A 19,144-nucleotide genomic window follows, 5' to 3' on the forward strand; every position below is an offset into this window, starting at 1 on the left:
GAAAGTTAGCTTCTATTCCTAGTTTGTAAGTTTTTATCATAAACAGATGTTGCATTCTATCAAATCTGGTAACGTGCTAGTATGAAGTGAAAATTTCCCTTATGACAGACAGAGAGGACTAGCGGGGGAGTCCAGGACCAGCCAGCTCGGTCACCTATGAGGAAACGCAGATCCAGAAGTGAAACGATATGCTCAAAGTCACAGCTAGATGAGAAGCAGAACGAGGTCTAACGCTTAAACCTCTAGATACCTACACCTGTGCTTTTTTACAGTTAAACTCTGGCAGAAATGAGCTAAAACATCCTCTGAAAGTTGAGAGGGAAGAAAACACAGAGATCGGAGCTTCTCTGCAGTTTCTGAGAAAGGGAAAGGGCGATACGGGCTTTAACTGAGGCAATAGGTTTCTAGTTCAAGTGGCAATCTCTACTGCCAGTGCTGGGGGATGTCAGAGAGCCGAAATTTATCACTTGCTGCCAACACTGCTATTCTTCATGAACATATGAGCAAATGGGGGTTAGGGGAAGAGCTCCAAAGAGTCCATCAATTTGGGAGCGTTGCTGTATCAAGCTGATAAATCCAGCTCTGAATTTTTGGTCAATGTTTGAATATTACTTGGATTATTTTTGTGTTTTCCTTTAACAAAGTCCAAAAAAGTCCCTTGAAACAAGATGAAAAAGCAACTCCCCCAGAAGAAAACTGACCTGGGAGGTGAGGGTGATGCTTGGCTGCGACTGTAGGAGGTTGGCTTGGCTTTGCTGAGGTAGTTGCGTTAAAAGATTTTGCGCTTGCAGGAGACCTGAAAACATGAGATGCCAGGAACATTAAAGATTACTTTGAACACATGGTTAAAAAAAAAAAAAAAGAAAAAGAAAAGAAAGTGAAGTGACAATTTCCAACTCATCCCCTAATAGTTTTGTTGGTCTTGAAACTCTTAATATCTTATTTGCCTAAAATTCAGTCTTGTTAATAAATACAACTAGGGCAAGAAGACATGAACATTAAACTAAGATTAGTATGTCTTTGGTATTACCAGAATGACTTTTACGATTGGCCAATTATTTTAGGAAGGAATGGATGAAGGTGAAGAATGCTTCTAAATGGAAGCAGTTGGAAATTCCTCTTCACCTTGAACTATTAGGAATGGCTAGTATGTGAGACCGGAGAATGGCCTCACTCATGAAAGGAGCAGGCTATCCTTTAAGTGGAACAGGTATTTACACAACCAGAGTTTGGAATAAATGATCAGGAAAAAAGGCTAGAAAACAGAAATGAGGAGGAATCGGCTGGAGCCTTGACATCCTGAAACCCTCTGCACGGATTCCATTAACCAACCTTAAACACATGACTGAACTTTATTGTTGATACAACAATATTTACCACTAAAAGACCACAAATACGGTTTTTTTTATAATTCACAAAATGTGCACAATATCTAACATAACAGCCTCTCCTTCTGAAACTTTTAAAAGAAAATAAATGATTGTTAGAAGTATATACTTTCAACACTCAGCCCACATCCTTTGAATACATTTCCATGAAAAACTATCGAAACACTAGAAGTAATTTATCCAATTTATGTTCAGCAAGTTGAAGGATTTCATTTAGACTCTTGGCCAAACTCTTGGCTCCTCCTGGTGACTCAACAGATGAATGGCAGGGAAGGATGTCCCTCAATAAGCTGGTACGCGTGACAAAAAGTACTTTTCCAAACATAAACCTGAAGTTTACGGCAGGTAGCGTGCAGGAAAAGTACTGCTCTGCTGGGCAGTTTCCGAGCGGAGGCGCAGCCCCCGTGCCCCGAGGCGGCGCTCACCCTGCTGGCCCGGGGGCGTCTGGGAGATGATGAACTGCGCGGGCTGCAGGCTGGTGGTCGGGTGGACCAACACGAACTGCTGCAGGTTGAGATTCTGCTGTTGCAGCTGTTGCAGCTGTTGCAGGTCCTAAAAAATTAGAATGAGAGCATGGACTGGAGACTGAGACAAAACGTCACTTCATCATAAGGTTCCCCGATGAGGAACTCAGTCAGATCCAAAGAAAGAAGGGTCGGTGCTTTACACTCTTACACACTCTGAGCAGCATGTGTGCTGGCGTTTCACGCCACCTGTGATGAAACCTGGCGCTGCTACAAGGACTATGTTTGTCGGCATATGTTGTGTCATGACTTACTGAGCTGCATTTTCAATAGTTATTTAAAACTCCAACAGAATAAATGACTATAGTAGTGGTTTTTAACACATAGAGACCAGTATGGACTTTTTTAAAAAAAAAAATCAAGTGAGAAAAGAATATTGAGTTTTTAAATAATTGATTGATTTTTTCAATCAATTATTGACTGGCAGTGCTGTCTGAATTTGCATGAGTAAATTAAAATATCTATAATCATTTATGAAATTTGGCACCAGCCTGTCTAACACAACTGAGAAATCAGTGTAAAGCTTTTTTAAAGTTATCCATATAAAAATCTGATCCACAACTTATAAACAGCACCTTATACTTGCCTAGTGTTTTATAATTTTCAGTGTGCTTTCATGTATATTATCTTATTAAAATAATATCAACAAGAGTGTAATGCAGGGTCTCAGCTCCCGCTCCCCACACAAGAACGCAGGACATGGTGAGGCCCAAAAGGAACACCCACGGAGCCATAGGTAGGGGAGTCATACCACTATAGTCTCGCTGGCGGCTGGTCAAGACACAAAAGCAAACATCACCAGTACCCCAACCAGGGGTCTTCCTGCACCCCAGTCTCGCTGGCAGCTGGGCGAGACACAGTAGGGTCAACACGATCTGCAATCCATAATCAGCTTGCCAACCACACTTGCTAGCCGCAATCTGCACTTGCTAACCACGCTAGCTAACCGTGTCATCTGCTATCCGCTTCTCTGTCAACCAACCCACCCCCTAGCGTAGCCACAGCCATTATATTAGTGGCTAATGGCTAACTGGTAACAGCTGGTGGCCACCCAGCCACAGCGGATGGCCATCTGATTATAGCTCCCCAAGCCAGCACCTTTCCACGTGAGGCCGAGAGCCTGGAAACTGCTCTCTGGGACTCTGTCCCCATGAAGGGTTTCATAGCTTAGGCACTAAACACATTTATTTGGTGATGAAGAAAATGGATGAAATAAAAACATTACCTTGATATAGACTGTCTGTAATAATCATAAAAGATTAGTCTGACATCTATTCCTTACGCTGATAGTTAACTGGCTCTTTTCTAATGTCTAGTCAGACTCCAGCTACCATTTAAGTCCTTTTCGGAGTCCTCTCTGGGGGGTTGAGAACAACTGTCTAGCACTAGACTCAGAATAACTCTTCACAGAGTTACTGATTTGACTCCTTATCCTCTGTTCCTTTCCTTGAGATGAAGGATTTCATGGACTTTTCTTCCTTGGTGGTTGTCTATGCCTCTTATGTAAATTTTCATTATCTCCAGATACTCTGCCATAAACGTGGAAACTGCAACCAAACAACATTCAAATGCAGCTCTGCTCAAAACGAATCACTGCAGCAGAGATGACTCGCCGCCTCTCTCACATGGGTGACAACATTCACTGCAGGGCCCTGAAAGAGCCCATGCCTGCCATAATTAGCTAATTACAATAAACACAGTAATCTCCCGCTTCAGAAATATGCCAGCTAATTATTCAAGAACTGTCACTAATGTAAACAGTCAGTTCTTCAAATAATCACTTATGTGTTCATAACATCAACTGCAATATGCAAACAGATGTGTTCTCTCCAGTTCAGTGGTAAGAAAGGCACCACTTACCTCACTGATCCGCAGCTCGTCAGCCCTCTAAGGGCCTGCGCTAACAATCAGAAAGTGGGTTTACTACTAAGGAAAAGCTGCCGTCTCCTCCTCCCTTCCTGCCCCAGCTCTGAGTTACTCACTCACCTGTGCGATCTGTATGGGCTGAGACAGGGGGATCTGCGTCATGGGTGTGGCAGCGGAGGCTGAGATGGTGGCCCCGGCGGCGCTGTGTTGCTGGCTGGCGGAATGCTGCTGCACCGCGGCAGCCAGCAGCTGGGCCTGCGCCTGCGCCTGCTGCAGCAGCAACTGTTGCTGGGCTGGCGTCAAAGTGAGCTACACAAAATTAGGAGAAACAGTTGGAAAGGATTAAAGGAGAAGGGCCTGGACGCAAGCAGGCAACTCAAGTGGTGGTAGACCTGGGCTACCACCTTCACGTGGTTCGCAGGAGGCTCAGTGTTCACCAATAATCAAGCTACCATCACCAGCAGAATATTTAAATGAAAATGGTGGCCCTCACTTTGGACTTAATCATTCAAGCATGTCCAGGGCCCTAGGGTTCGGGCAAAAAAGTAATTAACTAGTGAGTAAGAAGGAAAAAGAATCAATGGCGATAGGATATGAAGAGAAATGCACACCCAACAGAACAGCAAGTGATTAGTCAGAGGGATGAGGGCCCAGGCTGTCGGCCCCGCCCACAAAAGGATGGAGCAGTCCCTGCCCGATTCCCTCCCTCCCTCCGGCCATTATGCTGTAAGGTATGACCACAGAGTCGGAGCTCCACCTGTTCCCTTTCCAGGTCTCCCTACAGGCCTCCCCAACAGTCTTTTTCTGATATTAGAAGTATTGAGTCTCTGCAACTTCACATCCTCTTTCAGACACATTATCTCTGTGAAACAGGTGGTGACAGCCTCTCTCTTTACATGCAAATGTCTCCTAATGCCCAGGTTTAACAGGAGCTCCAGCCACAAAAACCTGGGATCCTAAGTGTCTTGCTGACTATTGTAGACACTTGTCACTCAAAACAAAACTCAAACAGTAACACGGGAAACATATTTAGAGAAGACTGAAACTTGCTTTCATAATGCGATTTATTTCAAACACACTTAAAGTGTAAGTGTATTCTACCTTCCTTTTGGTGACGTGTTCTGAACAAACAACAAGGAATCCTGTAATATTCTGAAGTGCAAGTACACTCAGTGAGTGGCACGCTCTCCGTCTAAAGGGTCCAGTACAACTTGTGTCATGGAGACATAAGAATCAAAATCAAAGCATTCGAAAACAATACCATACCCTTCAGATATGTTTATAAATCTTTTATAAATATAGAAACATATATTAATCTCTACTAATGGGATTTTGTAATAACTCTTAAAAGAGCATTCTACTGTTAAAACGTACTCAACTGAAAGGAAGGATATAAAAAATGTGGGCTGATGTAATGTTAATTAATTAATAAATAACTCTTCCTTACCACTCCTCAACTCTCCCCAAAAAGGTAATTTAGTAGACAAATTTTCAGCGTTGGAAAAATATTTTGAATGGGTCTTAGAGCAAAAAAGTTACAGCTGAAAAGTTAAAAGTTCAATATATTCACATAGGCCAATTTATTGCCAATGAAAATAAATGACATTTATAGACTGCTACGTGCCAAGCACCGTTCTGTGAGTTCCACATATAACATTAGTACTCAGAACCTTTATAACAACACTGTGGCACAAGTATTATTAACATCTCCATGGAAATGAAGGGACACAGGGAGATGAATGAACCCAGACAGTAAACGGCAGGGTCAGGATATGAGAAGAGAGGTTTCACTTTGGCATATCACACAGTAACTTAAAGCATTTTCCTTCTGGAGGCATAACCCATTCTTGAACTTGCAGTGTGCAGTGAGGCTACAACTGCAAACTGACAACTACAGTTCATCAGTGCAAGGGTCTGAGCCAGGGGGTGATGCCTCCATCGCGTGGCCAGGCAACAGCTGCAACGGGGCTTGACACAACTCCGCAGTTTACCCAGAGCGTCTGCAATTATAAGAAAAGGTACCCGAAACTCAACACAAAGAGAGTTCCTTTGCAGAGCTGCCTGCAGTGTGGAAAGTTCCTTAAAGACAAAAGTGCAGGGATGCCAGTTACTGTCGGCGACAGCAGAGTTCTAATCAGATACTGGCCGACAGCAGTCGGGACACAGAAAGTTCATTACAATTCTCTCAGTAAAAACTTACCCCGGTTATCTGTCCTCCAGCCAGCATAAGCTGGGTCTGGGGGATGGCTGCCTGCACTGAAGGCTGCTGGGAAGGCTGGCTTGGCTGCTGTAAATCCCCGGGTTCTTCATTAGACTTAGACTGAGGTGTGTGGGGGGAGGGGTATAAAGAGATTTCAAATAGTTGATTAAAAGAAATGTACTTAAACTCCATATTTCAATAATTATTTAAAATATGAACTTATTCAGTCATGAGCTTTCTGATTTTACTCTTTTCCTTACAAATCTTAGTATTTTCCTAACTTTACAATTCAAGTTTTCAGTTATTTTGTTTCAATGCCAGCAAAACTGCAATTATCATTTTTAAGAAGAAAAAATAATTTGGTCCTCCACAAATCACCAGAATGAATCCAAACGCTCAAGTCTGGGAATCAGAAGTCAGGAAACAGCACACACTCAATTCCTCTCCACATCAGGCCTCCACCCAGCCCAGGATTCTACAGGTTTTGGTGGTAGGTGTGAAACTTACCCTCTCAGAGAGGGGGTTACTGGACTACAAGATGTTTCATCTAATGTTTTAAAAACTTGTTAATTTAGCATCTTCCATCAAGTAACTCACAAGCTTAGCGGGAAAATGCTGCAGTCAACAGGGAAAGAGAACTCACTCCTGGAAGGCACACTGAGAGAAAATTTTATGGTAATTAACACTGGTTATGCAGAGCATAAACGTTCTGCATAGATTTGCATATTTCCCACCACCTGTTTTGGGGACTGCAGCAAGGCTAATTAACATAAAGGCTCTGATTAACTCTGCCAGTCAGTGAGAGGTAATCACAGGGCAGGACTGTAAACACTCTGCACTGGGGACGCAGCCTGTTTGCCAACATCTCTCTAAGGGATGAAAGGTTACCATGGCAACCAAGGCAATTTTCCGCCTCCTCTCCCTCAGAAAGGAAGGTCACATTATCTCCTTTTCTTTTCTCTTCTTGTTTCCATGTGTTACTAGGTCCATATTCCACTGGGTTTCATGGAATGCTCAACCCAGGTCTTTAGTCATTAGCAACTCTGCAATCAATCTTCCAGAATACTGTTTTTCCCTCTGGACTGTTAGTTACCTAAACACTCTAATGAAAGGAAGCAGCAGGTGGACTGAAATATGAAGGAGTCACACACGATACTTGAACTGGGCATGTTTTGCCACATGGCTCATAGAAACAATGGAGGCAGATTTAAGTTTTGTTGTAAAATTTTGACTGTCTGAGGCCCATCGATATCTATAAACAGGTTTCATTACAATCCTTACAATCTTAACATTTTAGAGCAGAGAAGAGCCCTGGCAATCCTCTAAACTTTCCACTTGAACACAGATAGGAACACGTGAGCCCCAGGAGGTTAACTGACTTGCCAAAGGTCACACAGCTAGTTAGCGCAGAAGACAACTCAAACCTACAACCTGCCTCAGTCCAGGCGCGCTCCTCGGCACTACAACATTTCTCTAAGACATGGAAATGAGAAATACGACGTTTGGAAACGAAAGGGCATTTAAGACATTATTTGGCTTCGTGTTTAGGTGTATGTCACAGCTGTGTAACTTAGAAACATTTTTCCTGGCATTACATGTAAAACTTGGGAAGCAGATCTTCCTTGGCTCACCTCTGACCATCCCCAGCAGCGTAATATAAAATTCATCTTCATTAAAGGCAACGGTGACCATTGTTTGGATCTTCATGAGAATCAGTAATAAAGGTAATACTCCTAAGTATTTCCAATTATAAAATGATGGCATGCTCATTAGAGAAAATGAGAACAAGATAGGAAAAATAAACAGAAAAACCGCTTCTCAGCCCCACGTCACACTTACCTGTACATTTAGAGACTGAGTGGCAGCCTGTAAACTTGTCCCAGCGAGCTGGACCTGTAAGTGATCAGGGCAGTTACAGTCTAACACTGTTGACACCATCATTAGAGGTTGTCTGTCATCATCAGCTAGTATTTCAAAAGCCTCTACGTGGACGTCACTGCACTAGAATTGGAAACCCAAAGAGGTTTATCTTACGGGGTTCAAACTTTACAGACACGCTCGCAGTCCCTCCACATCCCACAGGAAAATTTTAACATTTCTTTTCCAAGATGTTTTCCTACACGGCATCAGCGTCATTGGGCATGCCACACTAGCTCAGACATTCCTCCTTGTATTCATAGGATACTTAGATTATAAAAACTTAATTCATCTTCCACATTGTGTTAAAGAACAATAAAAATAAGCTACTTACATTTTTATCACTATAAACTATCAGAATTATCTCATTCTAATTTCAAAATGTCCATGTATACACCAGAGCAAAAATCTTACATATGTACACACCTACGTAGTCAAGTCCTAAGTTATCACAACTCAAAACTCCTGGCTGAAATGAAGAACTCCTGTCCAATAACCCACACATGAAAAGTGTGTCAAAAGATTTAATACATTTCATACATTCAGAAAGTTCAAACCACGGTTATATTCAAATAAGGATCACCATTTGGCAACCATGGCAAGAACTGATTCAGGCAAGCGTCTCCAATGGGTACTCTAGCTCATGGTGCAATGTGAGGAGTCGCATGATATTTACATATTCTCAACGATCCCTCTATAGACACTTATTCACTACAGAAGGTAAAATAGTCACTCTATTCTGGGAAACCTGGAAGACAAGCCATCACAGTTGAAGTCACCAGTAAGGACACAAGTGCCCACTGGTCTGAGGCACTAAGAAGACATCAGCGTTACTCATGCTGTTTTCCTATCAAAAGAAACCTGGATCTGCTTGTGATAGAACATCAGACAAACCTGCACTGGGTGATACTTTACAAAATAACTGGTTTGTACTCTTCAAAAATGTCAATGTCCTGAAAACAAAGGAAGACTGAGTCGGGTGAGAAAGAATACAAGCTAGGGTAGAGTAAGTGGCAGCCTAAACTCGAACGGCAGGAGTGGGAAAAGAAAGTAGGAAATGTGAAAGGTACTGCAAGGCATTACATCGCATCCTGAGAACTGATTGAATATAGATGAAGAACAAAAGAGTCATGAATTACTCCAGGGGTCAAATCTGGAAGACTGGAAAATGGTAGTGTCATGAACAGGAAGGCAGGAGTTCCATTTCGGGTATATCACAAAACATCAAGACTTCCTGAAGTTAACCATTAGTATTGGTATGGAGCTCAGTACAAAGTTCAGAGCTAATATTTAACCGATTCCTAATGTCCTCTATTTAAAAGTGACAGTCCCCTAAACAAACTCATAGATACAGAGAACAGACTGGTGGTTACCAGAGGGGAAGGGGGTCAACCGTGGTGAGAGAGGCTAACTAGACTTTGGGTGTTGATACTTTGCAGTGCACACAGACGAGGAATTACAATGGTGTACACCTGAAACTATATCATGTTATACCAATTCTACCTCAATTAAAAAACACCTCGATAGCTCTATTAGTAGATAAGAACCCTCAAAAATGAAAACCCAAAACAAAAATAGCCAGAGACCTACGGGGAAGATTTCAGATGCAGAGTAATCAGGGAGGGCTACCTGGAAAGATTACGTCTGAGACCTGAAAGCTGAGAAGCCAGCCAGAGCCAGAGGGAAGAAGAGTTTCAGGCACAAAGACGGAAAGGAGATAAGTTGCTAATTTTTTCTGATCCACAATCCAGTCCACACGATGCATTTAGCTGTCATGTCTATTAAATCTTCTTCATTCCGGAACAATTCCTCAGCTACCTTTGTCTTAAATGATATTGACATTTTTGAAGAGTAGAGACCAGCTGTTTTATAGAAGGCCCCTCATTGAGTTCGTTTGATTTTGTTCTCATGATTGAAGTTACATGTTTTTGACAAGATATATACATCACCTTGTCCCATTACCGTGATGTTAAATTTGGTCATTTGATTAAAGTAGAATTTCAGATTTGTCCGCTGAAAAGGCAGCTTTCTTCCTCTTTTAGTGAGTAATCTGTGAGGAGATCCTTTAAGGCTTGTAAATATCCTGCTCCTCAATAAACTTTTAACCAGAAACATCCTGATTTAAGTAAAAGCACATAGAAACAGTCAAGCAAAGGCTCTGACCCTTTTGCGCACATCGAAATGGCGGCAACTGCTGTAACGGAGGGTATGAGGCTGAGCTGAGCCTCACGAGGCAGGTCTCAGGCGGTGGTGGTTACATCATTTGGGGGACTTTGTAATTTCCAACCACAGACACACTTACAGAAACAGCAACCCCGTTGTTATACACATTCCATCCAAACCAGAAACTGTTTATGGCCACGTAGCTGTGGGGCCAACGGCTACCCAGCCAACTAAGCGACCGGAGTCTATACCAGCCACTCAGAATGATATAATGCGATGCGCTTAGCACCAGGCTTCATCAGCTTAAAAAGTCCCACATTCGAAAGAAAGTTCCCAGGCCCCATGCCCCACGTCTCCCTGTTCACTTGCACTCATGGCCGAGCGGAACCCTACCTGGTGGAGATGTCCGAAGAAAGCCTGGGCCTGGGCTGTTGAGATAGCTCCTCCAACAGGCACAGGTTGCTTCTGAAAGTCCAGACCGTTGGTTTGTGTGCCTGCAAAGCAAGCAAAATAACCCATCTCTTAAAAACACAAATGCAACTGAAATGAAGCCCGAGACGTCAGTTACCAATATTTATCGGGCACTAGTTTTGTATAAGCACTTTTGTAGGTACCTCTAAGGAGGAGAAGGGATTCAAAAGAAAGAGGAAATACAGCAAAACGATTTCTCTTCTAAAGACAGGGCTGCAGGACTAGTGCACAAACTCGTTAATTAAACTTAGACCCAGAGACAAAAATATAAGTTGGGAAGTACAGTCAGAGGACAATGCTAGAGAACTCAGCAGTGATTGCAGTGCCTGGAAGGGCGGGTCAGGCGAGCCTGACACTTCAGGTGGCTCCAGGAAGAGACCGTCATCACGTCCCGGGTGCTCAGAACGGAGACGCGGTGCCCAGGTGGCCCCAAGGTTCTCTAGCCTGGCCCTTCTCGACATTTGGTTGGGACAGAAGCCAGTCACTGGCAACTTCGACAAGAGTAAGACAGACTCGTAAATGAAATGCTTTGCTACATGACAACCTGCTGGCAAAAGCAACCACTTACATGATGAACAAAATCATTTTACTAATTTAATTTCTTCAATCCTAAACATATATTGCTTCATATTTCTACCTAGTAAGGGCTTTGCTATAATTATAATTTTCTAAACATTAAAGCCAGTGCTTTTTAACCACTTATGCTATGATCTGAGGTTAGAATAGGACTAACTTATGGGAAGACATACCACTCTAATACCCAGAAATACATTATTCTAAGGTATGTAACACGTTGTTCTCAAATTATCACACCCAGCTATTATTTAGAAACAACCCAAATACTTTCTACAGAAAGTGAGAGAATCATCGTGACACAGGTCTGTGGTACCGCCCTTCCATTTCCTCTCACGGAAACACCCCAAATTCTTGTTCCCACCGTGCACACACACAGCGCACAAGCTAGAACCTCAATGCAGTATTTCTAAAAGGTGCTGACTCCTGCCATTACACCTCCTCACTAATTTCTAGTAAATGTACCACTTTTCCTTGAGCTAATTATACAAGGAGCACGTATACATATTTCAGCTTCTTAAAATCTCATGGTGATGGTTCTCTTCCATTTTTTCCTAAAGTTTCCCATAAACAGGAAACTATAGAACACTTTAGACATACAGTTAATGAAATTAAAAGAGTATGTGCTTGTGTCAAGTAGTGAGAAACCAGTATGAAGTAAAAGGTAATTACGCTCACTTCTAGAAGCCACATACGGAAGTTCACTATCTTGAAGTCACACATTTTGCCTCTATGTCTATGCAAGAAATCATTACTTACACGAACACTGTAAGGCTGTGCACCACTAGAGAAATATGCTTCAGTTATATGCAATAAATCAACAAGGCTAACGGAGGGTGCGACTTTGAAAACCAGAGATAAGCACTTAGACATGAACACATCCCCAATTTAGGACATCTTCCAGAACCAAGCATTTCACTCTTATTGAGACCAAGAAAATTCTATACACGGATTCCCACTTTCGAGTTCCCACAAAAATGGTTAACAAGCCCCTGCCAATCACAAAACACTAAATAACACAAGACTGACTGATTTCTGGGGTCCCTGGTACACAGCCTATTACAGTGGCCTACAGATAATACCGTGGCTCTGCCTCTGGGGCGTGGCGTAAAGGTATGGTATCCAAAGCTAGTACGGTTAAAAAACAACAACAACAACAAAAAACTTTCAGACAACCACTTGGGTAAAGAGAGATTTAGGATGCAAAGGCAGGTTTTCAAAAAATACAGTGATGAGGCTCCATTGGGAGGTGAGGGGTAGAAGAAAGCAGATATGACACAGAAATCATTCTTGTAAAATATGAAGACCTAAGCTGAGCTGAAAGAGGGGAAAGGAAAACACAAACACACACCCACACACCTCAGACTTGAGTATGAAGACAGTATGGGGAGACAGGGTTGTTAGAGCCAACACCAAACGTGTGCCTGGAAAAATAGGAAAATCCAAACAAGAAACCGGGGGAATTAGCAGATTGGGGGAGAAGGTGAATTATGCAAGGTTAACATAAGATACAGTTTCAGAAACCCTGACCAAACGTCTAAGAAAAGTGATCCAGAAGGCACTGAGAAATGCGCAGCCAGAGCTGAGGCTTCCACAGGCTTCTCACTAGAACAGTGTTGCAGACGTGAACCTCCCGATCTCACTGGTGAGGACAGACATTAAGGAATCTCACATGAACTGCTCAAGGTGTCAGACGAGAAGAGCCAAGACAAGGAATGGGTCCCCCGGTTCTGTCTCATCACTTACAGCAGAGATAGGTAAAATCAGGAGAGCAAAAATGTGTTATCAACTAAGAATGGCTATAAGGGAAAAGAAGGTTGAAGATAAGAGGTCACCGACAGATGTCAAGTCAAAGAGAGCTAAAGAGGCAGTTAGAAAAGTAGAAAAAAGTCCCTCACGACTAGTGTGCCTCAGGAGCCAGAGCGAAGAGAAAGCTACAGGGTGGGCTAGTTTAATACTGTCTACGGTGCAGAAAAGAGGAGGAAGTTCTGAGAAAGAAATGAACCCAAAGAGAATAGAGGAAAGGCAATAATAAACATAAGACCAAAAATTAATAAAACAGGAACAAAATACATAACAGAAACACCAATTTGGTTCTTTCAAAAGAATCATATAACTTACAAACCTATGTTAAAATGGAAAATAAGAGATGGAACAAATAATTCAAGGATAACAAAAAAGGCATAATTGAAAAATGCTACAGATACTAAAAAGGGAATACACTGTGAACCAATAAAATTCATACCAATAAAATTAAAACTTAGAAACAGATAACTCTAGAAAATATAACTTACCAAGACTGACTGAAGAAGAAACATAAAACCCCAAGAGTCCCATAGCATTTGAAGAAATTGAATTAATAAGTAAAAATCCCCCCCCAAAGTGAAAAATCTAGACAATTTTACCTGGTTCACTCCCCAAAATCTAAGGAAAAAATAATTCCAATTATTATACAACTTTTTTCAGAGTTTAGGGTAGTGGGAGGATACAAAATTCTTTTTATGAGGCCAGCAAAACCAAAACCTAACAAAGTATGAAAAAGGAAGAAAACACAAGCCAGTTTTATTCTTAAACATATAAGGAAATATTCTAAGTAATAATAGTAAAAATAATCTAATAAGATAAAATATTGGACTTACTCAGGAATGCAAGGTTGGTTTGGAGTTTAAATAAAAAGTCAATTAATATGATTTGCCATATGTGTTAAAGGGGGGAAAAATCATACAATCACCTCAAAGGATGCAGAAAAAGCCTCAGATAAAATTCAATATCCACTTATGATAAAAATTCTAGGTGGCGAAATAAAGAGAAACTTCCTTAACTTGATAAAGAGTAACATTAAAAGCATTCTCTTTAAGATTAAACCAGCCACTGGAAAGCTTCGCCAGCAAAACAAGGCAAGAAAAGAAAACACATGAGTTGGAAAAAAGAATAAAAACTCTATTCTCAGATGATTTGATTGTGCATATACAATACCCTAAGGAATTTAACCATCTATTATTAGAATAAGGGAGTTTAACAGGTTACAGCACACAAAATCTATTTAAAATCTATCAAACTACAACAAGTCCTATAAATGAAAAATTATAAAATTTTACTCAAAAATAATAAAGAAGACATGAATAAATGCTCATTTATTAGAAAAGTCAGCATGGTACAGATGTAAGTTCTTCCCAAACTCATCTATTGATTCAAAGCTTTTTCATATCAACATCTCAAGTTGTTTTCGTTCTTTTTTTTCTTTCTTCTCTTTCTTGGGGTGGGAGGTATGTAACTGACAGGCTGATTTTAAAACGTAAATAGAAGGGCAAAGGGCCAAGATGATCTTTAAAACAAGAAAATAGAGAGACTTGTATCTTCAAGATCTGAAGACTTACCACAGAGCAACAGTAATTAGGACAGTGTGGTATTAGCACAAAGATAAACAGACCAGAGTCGAGGGTGTGCAAACAGAGCCACACACATCTTAGGACACTTGAGACGTGACGAGAGATCAGTGAGGAAAGGATGGAGTTTTCAATAAATGGATAACTAGGCATCTATTTGAAATTAGGTCTGCTTGAAATTAACTCATAAAAATGAAATTAGGTCAACTCATAGCATACCAGGAAAATAAATAGAATTTCAGGAAGATTAAAGGCCTACATATGAAGTGCAAAGTTATTACATTTTTAGGAGACAACATAAGAGAATATCATTATACCCTTGGGAAAGAGAAGGATTTATCAAGACCCAAAATGAAAAGATACACTTTTAACTACTTAAAAATTAGAAATTTTGTTCGTCAAAAGACTACATGGAGTGAATGAAAAGGAGAAAATATTTGTAATACATACAAAGAATCAGTATTCAGAACACACAAAGAACTACTAAGGATAAAAAAGATCAACCCAATACAAAAAAATGGGCAAAAGAAACGAATAGGAATTTCACAAAAGAGGAAACATAAATGGCCCACAAACACCACCTCCTTGAAACCAGGGAAATGCAAATTAAAACCATAAGAGATACCCTTATATACCCACTAAATTGGCTTGAATTACGAAGTTGGTTAATGTCAAGTTTTGATGAGACTGAAATGCTTGCCCGCTGTTGGGTGCAGGACACACTGTACACATGCGAGGGACACTGGCTGGCAGTACCACTGAGTACCACGGAGACACGTTCAGAAATGACACCAGTACGTAAACAATCTGAAGACTTTTTCACACACATGCATCAAGGGAGAAGTACAAAATGATTTACACCAGTAATGTTTATAATAGTAAAAGCCTACAAATAACCAAAAGTCCATCAATAGAATGGATAGAAAAATTGTGATATATTCATATAATGGGATATTATATCCAGTGAAAATGAATTACAAACATATGCACTAACTTGGATGAGTCTCAAAAACATAATATTGAACAAAAGAAACTAATCATAGACTATATATACATGAAAACGTTTTTGAAAGAAAAGCAATGTGACTATTAACACTAAATCTGGATGACGGTTACCATCCTGACGTGTACAAGGAGGGGATATGATCAGGGTGCCTTCTGGGACATGGTAACACTATTCCGGCGCCAAAGAGGTAGACGCATGAGTATTTAAACCACATATACATGTTTACATACAGTTTTTACACTTACTACTTTTACAAATTAAAATGTAAAATACTAACAACGACAAAACAGTTGCAGTAACATTTTAGGGACATCTAGATTGCAAGGAGCAAAGAAAAAGGCAGGTGGTAGTGAAGCAAGGTGTGGAGGGGGGCTCATTCCTTAGGGAGTCTGGCGAAGGTGGGAGGGAGACATGGTAGTTCAAAGGGGGGTAGAAGGAAAGGTTTATAGCCCGATGAAACCTGAGCAGCCTTAACAGATGGAAAGATTCTGTGGGAAGGGATACACTGCAGACATAGAACAAGACGGGGTTAAACGATGGGGCAGGGGCCTGAAGGATACAAGAAGTGACAGAATTAAGAGCGAGGAATAGACAATGAAAATGATATTTCTTTCTTAGATGCAAAAGAAAAGGAGAAGGTGGGTAAAAGGAGAGAGAGAAAAAAAGGGAAAGTGACAAGAAGGGAAGAAAAGGGGCTCAAATCCGACAGCTACAACGGTGCTGCTAGAAAAAGGAGAGGGATTCCATTTCTAGCATTATGTCCTGAGGAAAAATGAGTAGAGCTGCTACTTTAAAAGTTTGTATTATTCAACCCATTACAATGGCTGTTAACGGGGGGAAAAGGAAAAATCACAAGTTTTGACAAGGCTGTAGAGAGACTGGAATCCTTGGCCACTGGTGTGGGAACTGTAAGACGGTCCGTCGCGCTGCTGTGGCTGGTTCCTCAAAGCGTTAAAGGCAGCTGTGACCCAAGTCCACTGCGAGGCAAACACCCACAGGAGCTGAAATCAGGTTCACAAATCCCTGGCCGCGACTCACGGTGGCACTGGTCCTAAGAGCCCTGACGTGGAAACAACCCAAATGCCCACCGACACAGGACGGGACAAACACATTGGGACACATGATGCCATGGGGTATCATTCAGCCACAAAAAGGCAGGCAGCGCGGACATGGGCTACAACAGACACGAGCCTCACGGGCTTAGCCTAAGGGCCCAAGTCAGACACGAAAGCCCACACGCTGTATGACTCCATCTAGATGAAACGCCCACAGAAACAACAGACAGGTGGCTGCTGGGGCCTGGGGAGGGGAAAACGGACAACAACTGCTTCATGGGTGCACAGTTTCCTTTCGGGGTGCCAAAAACATTTTAGAAGTGGTGGTTGCACAACACTGAATGTACCAAATGCCACTGAACTATTCACATGGTTAGTTTTACGTTATATGCATTTCAACTCAACTAAAACAAAACCAAAAACGAATGTGCAGCTCCAGGATCAATCTGACAGCACCAGTCCTGCCACCCCATTGGTTCACTTGCCAGTAGTAGTGGGCCTCGCCTGTCTGGCCACTTAAAACCTGCTACAGGCCAAGTCGTGTGAGATTCACCGCAGTGGAACTGTGTGAAAATAAAAATCACAGTTCCCTGAATGAGGGCCGGAGAGGTTCTGGGACACAGAGTTTGTGCAGAACTATCATTCATCACTCAGCAGCTGTATACTGGATTTTACCGTCAACTTTATAATGAAAATCGTATTATATACTTCTAGTTCAATTAAACCTATATAATAAAGAAAAAATGGTTTTCTCCCCACACATTTCTAGTTGTCTGTAAATTTAAGGCAATGTGAAGTTTACCAAGACTAGCCTAAATCTCAGGCGCCCTCAGTAAGTAATGACCATATCTGGGCCTGTCACTACATTACCTTGATAAGCAAAAAGGTATTCCACACCAAGTTCCCAGAGTCAAGCAACCATAACAAATAACAGCAAAAAGATCTTCCAGGAACACTTAGCCCGTGTGTGTGTGTGTGTGTGTGTGCGTGTGTGTGTGCACTTGCGTGCGTGCATGTGTGTGTGTGCACGTGCACACATGACCCTTTTCCAAGTGAGCCATCATAAAATGGGAGGAACCTGGGATAATGGCGCTCCAGAAAGAGAATCACCTAAAAAGTTCTGTTACTACAAAAGCAAGTTTCATAAAAACGGATGCTGTAGATAATCTACATGGTGGATGAGTCTTCCATGTGCCAGAACTGTCCACAGCTGTTGCACTGCACGGTCTGCACTTCCTCAGGAGGGGGCATGTTGTAGAGATGCTCGCACGTTACCTTGTAGACGACAGCACGTCCGTGATGCGTGGCACGTGCTCTATGAATGGTTAATGTTTATTGAATTATTAGTCTACTGGACGCAAGGTGCTATTAAAACAGATTTTTATTAACTTTATTCTCAACTATAGAAAAACAAATGACTTGTCACCTAGCTGCTATTGTGGCCAAGTCTTTTTCAAATAACTTAAACACGTCACCTAAAGGGAATACTCTGAGGATGAAGAAAAGCAGCAAATCCCTATGCTAAAATTCTAATGTCGCATTAACATTTTGTGTGTGTTAAAAAAACCACACACAAACAAACAAAAAACAAAACACCAAACATTTGTTCTGCTCCATCTTTCTCGGGCCTCCTAACCTAGTCAAATACTCCTTACTCATCCTTACCTTTAAAATGTCAGCAGACTAAGTGGGGCAGTTCCCAGCCTTCTTTAGAAACATGAAGCAGCCCCTGCAAAGCTGCAGTGAAACTCTTTACCCCCTGCTTCATCCGGTGTCCGGGCCCCTTTGCTCCCAACCCCTCTTACGCTGCTTATTTATCTGGACGAACAATCCAGTCCAGGTCTGACTGCCCTCTATTCCCTGGCTCCCTTTCCCGCCATCACAGGAGACTTCTAATGGCTGCTGGTCCTAACCCTGTGCAGAGTGCTTCCTTCCCCTCCCTTCTACCCGAAAGCTTATTTATGTATATTCATTACTTACATGGGTCTTTACCTCCTTCACTCTCCCATTTCTCTACCTTAAAAACGAGGGCGGCGTACCGCGTGCTCTAAGTAGCTACTTCATCTACCAGTGCTCTGAGGCAACACCTTCCTTCCCCTTGGGAACCGTGATACCTTTCTCTACCCCTCCTCTCCTTTGCATATAAACATACTTGACCTCCTCTCCCACCCTTACCTCCCCTTCGTTTAATATCTCCCCCCAATAGTAAACAGGTACAGAGGACTCATCTACTTGCTTTCACGTATACAATTCTATGCAATGGATTATTATTGTTTATCTCCATCTTACACCTACGAAGACTGTGGCACAGAAGGAAAATAATGTGCGCAAGGTGACACAACCATGAAGCGAAAGACGAAGATCTGAACGCCGGCGGTCTGAGCTCTTAACCACTACGCTCACAGCTCCCATCATATGTGTCACCGACATTTATCATTCCCCTTCCTCCACCATTCGCTTCTCTATCCACAGCAATTTCTTTCCCTATCACTTACCTAAAATCTTTCCAAAGGTAAGTCCTGTCAAATCCAGAAGTCACATTTTAAGTTTCCCATGTCTGGACCTCCCTGCAGGACACCTGAGGAATTGAACACC

General features: G+C 41.8%; 1 protein-coding gene across 5 annotated transcripts in view; it reads right to left on the reverse strand.

Moving 5' to 3' along the window:
• The window catches only part of POU2F1 (POU class 2 homeobox 1), a 114,830-nt gene that overhangs the window by 19,395 nt on the left and 76,291 nt on the right, over window positions 1-19,144 (reverse strand). For 4 of the 5 annotated variants that reach the window (XM_081026406.1, XM_081026403.1, XM_081026404.1 and 1 more), the window contains 6 exons: window positions 10,452-10,552; window positions 7,818-7,871; window positions 5,979-6,098; window positions 3,899-4,087; window positions 1,814-1,940; window positions 702-796 (listed from right to left, as the gene is read on the reverse strand). In XM_081026406.1, coding sequence (XP_080882532.1) covers window positions 702-796; window positions 1,814-1,940; window positions 3,899-4,087; window positions 5,979-6,098; window positions 7,818-7,871; window positions 10,452-10,552 — 686 coding nt within the window. The remainder of the gene's footprint in view (window positions 1-701; window positions 797-1,813; window positions 1,941-3,898; window positions 4,088-5,978; window positions 6,099-7,817; window positions 7,872-10,451; window positions 10,553-19,144) is intronic. The other variant, XM_081026405.1, reaches the window with a different exon arrangement.

The sequence above is a fragment of the Rhinolophus hipposideros genome (genome assembly GCF_964194185.1).
Source record: "Rhinolophus hipposideros genome assembly, chromosome: 19".
Classification (NCBI taxonomy): Eukaryota; Metazoa; Chordata; class Mammalia; order Chiroptera; family Rhinolophidae; genus Rhinolophus; species Rhinolophus hipposideros.